The sequence below is a fragment of the Cyclospora cayetanensis genome, unplaced genomic scaffold, assembly GCF_002999335.1.
Source record: "Cyclospora cayetanensis isolate NF1_C8 unplaced genomic scaffold, CcayRef3 CcayRef3_contig_210, whole genome shotgun sequence".
Lineage (NCBI taxonomy): Eukaryota > Apicomplexa > Conoidasida > Eucoccidiorida > Eimeriidae > Cyclospora > Cyclospora cayetanensis.
The window spans coordinates 1-6,087 of NW_020312160.1; the positions used below are offsets into that span (position 1 = coordinate 1).

General features: G+C 55.0%; 1 protein-coding gene across 1 annotated transcript; it reads left to right on the plus strand.

Moving 5' to 3' along the window:
* The first annotated feature begins 1,658 nt into the window (after positions 1–1,658).
* LOC34623863 (RNA helicase aquarius) lies at positions 1,659–4,297 on the plus strand. The gene is made up of 6 exons (XM_026337917.1): positions 1,659–1,805; positions 2,006–2,133; positions 2,426–2,598; positions 2,934–3,397; positions 3,743–3,774; positions 3,940–4,297. Exons 1-6 carry the CDS (start codon positions 1,659–1,661, stop codon positions 4,295–4,297), a joined length of 1,302 nt encoding a protein of 433 aa, XP_026193702.1.
* The last annotated feature ends 1,790 nt before the right edge of the window (positions 4,298–6,087 follow it).

A 6,087-nucleotide genomic window follows, 5' to 3' on the forward strand; every position in this document is an offset into this window, starting at 1 on the left:
CTCCCCTCCCCCGCGTCCCCCTCCCCCCCCTCGTGCCCCGCCTTCGTTGCTCTCCTCCCCTCCTCTCTCTCCCCCTATCCCTTGCTGTCCCTGTATCTCGTTTACTCTTTCGGCTTGTCTCTCGCTCTCTATCCCGTTCTGTCTCTTTCTGCTACTCTCTCTCCCTTTCTCTTTCTGACTCTCTCTCTCTCTCTCTCTCTCACTCTCTTTCTCTTTCGCTCTCTCTCTCTCTCCCTTTCTGTTTTTTTCTCTCCCTCTCTACGCCTCTCTCTCTTTCTCTCTCTCTCTCGCTCTCTCTCCCTCTCTCTCTCTCTCTCTCTCTCTCTCTCTCTCTCTCTCTCTCTCTCTCTCTCTCTCTCTCTCTCTCTCTCTCTCTCTCTCTCTCGCTCTCTCTCTCTCTCTCTCTCTCTCTCTCTCTCTCTCTCTCTCTCTCTCTCTCTCTGCGTGCCTTTAGCCAGTTTTCCTGCACACTGCTTCCCAATTTCGCCTATCTGCATGCATTGGGGCAACTCCTTACGGGTGGCCTTCATGCATACGTGAGTGTGTTGGCACGCAGGAGATAGGCGTTTGGCGCATTTCGACTTCCGCACAGTTCTCATAGACGAGTGCACACAGGCAACAGAACCCGAGACGCTCATTCCTCTTACGCAGGGAGCGAACCATGTGTGTGTGGATTGAAATGGTTTAACCCACTTGTGTTCGAGACTACATCCCTACCCGTCTTGCCTCTGAGTTGAGCCGCCTCTATTGGTACCCCCGGCTCTACACCCCTCTGTTTTTTCTCTTCCCCCTCGGCTTCATGACCCCCAAAACGCGCTCGCCTTCTTCCTCGAACATCAACTCTTTCTCTGTCTCTCTATCTTTTTCTCTATCTATCTTTCTGTGTATCTATTTCTTAGCCGCCTCTCACTCGCCCCTCTGTGCAGCCCCTCGGCACCTTGAAGGCGGCCTGGCTGTTCGTGCCTTGCCACGAGTGCTTCTTCGCCTCTTTGCATGCCTTTTCTCTCCCTCTTCTTCCACTCTTCTCTCTCTCTCTCTGTGTGTCTCTCCCTTCCGTGCGTCTTGCTTCCGCAGACCGCTCACGGGGAAACCTAGACAGTCTGCCAAGCGCCTTCCTGCTTGCATGTGTACCCTTGAATGTAAAAATTGCCTCTCTTTCTCTCTCTCTTTCTCTTGCTGTACTGCCAGCTTAAGCGTCCTTATGAATCGTTGCCTTGGGTTCGCAGGTCGTGCTGATTGGCGATCAGATGCAGATGGGGCCTGTCGTTGTCTCGAAGCGCGCAGCCGCCAGTGGACTCGGCGTGTCGCTCTTTGTCAGGATGCTCCTGCTGAACCAGCCCTCCTTTCGCCTCTCCGTTCAGTACCGGTTCGTCGCATTTTGAAGCCTTGCCGTTGCCTTTCTCACCGCGACGCTTCAGCAGCTGCGTCGCGTGTCTCTTTCTTCAGAAAGCACCTGTTCGCAGCAGCAGCCGCTCCCCGCTTTCCCATGGCCTCTGAAAGGCGTCCGGTGACGCGCACTCTTGCGTCGCTGTGCACTTCTCAAAGAAATGCAAAAGGATCGCCACGCACGTGCAGCAGCTTTTCGCCTGCTGCTGGCGCCCTCCGCGTGCGTGGCTGGTGGCAAGCTGCTTTGGGGAGAAATTCTCCGGCTGTCGCTGATGCGTTTTGAGGCCTTCTTCGCAGCATGCATCCCAGCATCGCCTACTTTCCGTCGCAGTGCTTCTACATGGGCTCCCTGCAGAATGGCGTTTCCAGCGCAGACAGGATCTTCCCTTTCGTACCCCGTCCGCCGTTCAAGTGGCCAAGCGCCTCCTTCCCTTCCTTCTTTTATCACTGCACGAGTGAGCTGCGGGGTGTTTGGATTTTTTCGCGTTTTTCCGCGCTGGCGTCTCGCAGGAGCGTGGACGTTTGTGGGGAATAAGGGCGGGGAGGAGGAGGAAGTGGCGACAAAGGCGGACTTGGGGTTTTTTTCGTGGGCTCGTTTTTCACTCTCAAGGCTTTGGAGACACTGTGGGATGTGTGTGGGCGTGTAGCGAAGGAAGAACTGAGCAGCACAGGCACCTCCTACCTCAATCGTGGGGAGGCGTCCGTTGTTGAGCGGCTGGTCCTGGCGCTCCTGAGGAGTGGAGTCACGTGTGTCTCGGCTGGCACTACGCGTGTTGCTGCTTTCGTTGTTGCTGCTTTTGCTGTTGCTGCTGCTTTCGTTGCTGCTGCTTTTGCTGTTGCTGCTTTCGCCGTTGCTGTATGGCGTGCGTGTTGGTTGCTCGGGGGGACCTCAAAAAACGCGGCCACAATTTGTGCTCTCGAGGTTCTGGCTCTGCAAGCCTTCTCTTTCGCTAGGCTGCCTGTTTTTCGTGTCTGCATTTTTCACGCTGGCATGGCTGCGCATTGTCGTCTGCTTCTTTCTGCGTGAGAAATGCTGCAGTCCTGAACAAATCGGTGTAATTACACCGTATCTCGGGCAGCGGAATTTCTTGCGGACGCTGCTGCAGCGGAATCCGATGCCAGCAGAAGTGGAGATAAGTTCAGTGGATGCCTTCCAGGGCAGAGAGAAAGACATCATCATTTTTTCCTGTGTCAGAAGCAACACGCAGAGCTGTACGTGCAGGGGTTTGAGCTCCGGCTGTGGCTGCTGCTAAGTGTGCAGCGACGACTGGGGCCAGGCTACTCGGGTGGTTTGCTGCTGCGTTTGCTGCCTGCACTCCTGCAGACTGCTGCCGCCTTGTTGGTCTGCATTCTGCTTGTGTTCGTGTGTCTGCGATTTTGTGCGTATATGAGTCTGTATGTGTGTATACATATATACATATATATATATTTATACATATATATTTATATATGTATATTTATATATGTATATATATATATGTATATATATATATGTATATTTATATATCGCAATATATGTCTGTGTGTCTGCGCGTGCATGCATGCAGCCATTGGATTCTTGTCGGATCCGCGCCGCCTGAATGTGGCTTTGACACGCGCTCGTTTCTGCGTGTTTATTTGTGGCAACGCGAGTCTTCTGTCAATCCAGAGGACGCCGTCTTCAGGATCGTCTGCTGCACTCCCGCCTTCTCTGCGGGGGGCCCCCAGCGGCCCAGAAGACGCGGAGGGGGAGAGGGGGGCCCCCCCCTCCGGGCAGGGCCCCTCGGCTCCCCCGTCCACCTGCAAGCTGCTGCAAATGGCGGCTTCGCAGTTCCTGGAGACTTTGCCTGTGTGGCCGTTGCTTGTGCTGCATTACGAGAAGCAAAACTGCATCGTGTCAGGACCGATTTGCAACCTTAGGGAGGTGCAGTTTACGCCGACCGGCCGAAAAGTGCCTCGGTCCTTCAACGGCGCGACAACGACACCAGCCCCTTTGCAGGCTGTCTCGACAGCGGGGGCGAAAGCAGAAGAAGCGCCGAGGGCCCCTGTGGACAGTGGGGGGCCCCCAGATTACCCGCTGGCTGCGACGGCAGATCCTGCTCCCGTCGCCACTTCGGTAAGAAGGCGCATGCCCACGCAAATGCGCAGGTGCTGACCTGACCTCTAGAGGAAAGGCTAGCAAATCGACGTAAAAGGGGGTCTTGAAGAGGAGTACGGGTGATGAAGGGGCACATGCATGCCTACTTCAAAGGGGGTGGTTCTCCCGTTGGCTTGCTGCTGCTGCTGTCGTGGTAGCGGCTCTTTTCTGCGGTCCTCTTCTGCGCGCAAAAAAGCAGCGCCTTCCTCTCTTATGCGCTGTGTGGGCTGCCACAAACAGGCCGATGATCAAGGGGAATTTATGGGGAGCAGGTTCGATATTTGATCCGGCTACTGCGCAGCGCCAGCCGCCACGAAGGCAGCAGCAAGACCTCTTGCAAAGGCAGGCTTTTCGCAGTCCGCGCTTTAGTGGCAGCAGCTGCAGCAGCAGGGCATCTAAGGGTGAGGGGACGGGAGGGAAGGATACGAAGCCTGTAGAGCCTACCCCTGTAGTGTCATCACGGCAGCTGCAGCAAGGCCGCCTCGCGGCTCACACAACGCAAAAAAGCGGCTAGCCACGGCAACATTACTCCTACTCCCAGGGAGGATCGCGGCTCGCGAAAGAAGTGCTGCGCTTTATGCGCGGGAAGAGAGGCGTCACTCCGAACGCCAACAGCAGCCGTTTGCATGTGTGTCTGCGAACTTGCGAGTATCTGGGGGTATGCGAACTAATGCCTCCCTACGAAAGTATGGTTCCAGAGGGATGGCGCGGGAGGAGCAGAACTTGGGGTGTCTTTGCCGAGAAAAACAAAAACTCTCTTTGCCCCGCATGCAGACATTGCTCTCCCCCTTTTAGTCTTTGAGGAGCGCCTTTACAGCCCTCCTCACACGGGGGAGGATGTCGCGGGCGACTCTGGCAAGCAGGCACCCGAGACCATCTGTGTTCTGCTTTCGGTTTCTTTGCCTGCATTTACTCTAGCCATTGACTGCAGCGGCTGCTGGGTTGTGAGCAGCAGCTCTTAACGTAGTCCTCACGCGATCCGAGAGCCTTCGACAGACGGCTGTCTACTGCGTCTCTAAGGGCCTTAAAGTTGTGCTGAACGGCCTTCGTCTTTTGAGACCACATGCAATTCTTTCTCATCTCCGGACAGCTTGCTTTCGCTGCAGAAGAGGGGAGCCCTTCTGAAAGCGAGGTTTTTCGCACTGAGCGATTTTTCTGCCGGGTGCGAAGGCAGCTTCCCCCCCTAGTGACGCAAACGTTTTGAAGGAGGTGCAGCCTTTCGCGGTGGGTTTGCTTGCGGAGCAATGACCGCATACGCGATTGGTGTGCGTTGCGTTAGTGCTGACGGCTGCTGTTGAAGGTCAGGTGTGCAAGGCTTAGGGCTTCGTGTCGTCTGCTCTTCGATGAGCAGCCGTGAGAGAGCCACCGAGGGTAACGTTTCCTGACTAGGTTCTTGAGGAGTGTGGATGCTTCTAGAAATGAAACAGATGTCGGATTCCGAGAGGGTGTATCGCGTCCTTAGGGGGCTAGCACTACAGTAACTATTACCCCGCAGTCAGTCCTACTGCTGCCCTCCTTCGCATTCAGCGGCAGATAAAGAGAACCGCCACATCAAAAGCCCGCTCGTGCATGGCCATATAAAGGCAGACCTTCAAGCAGCTAGCTTGGGGCCTGTATAGAGGTTTTTGTCATCCAACGCGCTGCCGAAACTCCCGAGTCACAGAGGTCAGCGTGTACAGCCAGCACAGCAAGCGATACATTGGGCCTTACAACTAGAAATCTCGAGCGCCTCAGCGCCCTTTAGACTTTGCATAGATAGAGTTTCGGTTACCAACAGAGTGCTCGGATGCCCTACTCATTGGCGCTTCGTTTGGGCTTACTTAGGGAGCCTGGCCAGATGCAAACCGCAAGGGAGGGGGGAAATAGCAGCTGTTGAATAGATTCGAAGAGGTCCTCCACGGCGATATCATCGCAGAAGCCCCACAAAGAGTCTAGGCTTTCCGAATGCCTTCATTCCTTAGATGGTCATTTTTCTGAATTTTCTGTGGATCTATGTCTTCGTAGAAATGGGTGGACATCCCCTAGCCACGCAAGAATTTCCTTGATTGTTTGCTGGGGCTTGTAGGACCTACTTCACTTCGTTTCACCACAATAAAAGCTTGCCGAATGCAGGCATCGCCAGCCGGGTCGCCTTCTCACTGTGACTGTACGACCAGGCATCCTCTTGCGTCATGTGCCTGGCTTTGTCGAAGGGGCTGTTGTTGGTTCGTTATGTGGGAAGATGCGAGAAGAGAGGTGGGGGTCGTGGGATGGATGCAGTGCTCACTCATGCAGGAAAACTCCTTTATGAACACTGCCGGTCATGTCATGCTACGGGCTTGAAACGCCACTGGCTGGGATTTCTTTTGCTGCTCCCTGGGGGCGACACTCCCCCCGAGCAGCAGCCAAAGATGTCACTGCTTTCGCGTTGTCTGGTGGCTCCAAAGATTTAGCGGTCCCACGGCTACACTTTCCCTTTCATCGTGTTCTCGAGTTCTAAGGCGGTGTCTTGTCCGGCTGGTGGCAGTACTGCGTACTGCTGTGCACCCATTGCTGAGTGGAGCTCCTACAATGTGCAAGAGCCTACACAGGGATGGCGGGTATCT

What these genes read in the sequence shown, in the direction of transcription:
- LOC34623863 (XM_026337917.1), top strand. Translation starts at nt 1,659, where the DNA reads ATGCGTTTTGAGGCCTTCTTCGCAGCATGCATCCCAGCATCGCCTACT. An exon ending in CTCCTGAGGAGTGGAGTCAC is followed by an intron (nt 2,134 to 2,425) that starts GTGTGTCTCGGC and finishes GAAATGCTGCAG; the next exon opens with TCCTGAACAAATCGGTGTAA. An exon ending in CGGGGGCGAAAGCAGAAGAA is followed by an intron (nt 3,398 to 3,742) that starts GCGCCGAGGGCC and finishes TGCCACAAACAG; the next exon opens with GCCGATGATCAAGGGGAATT.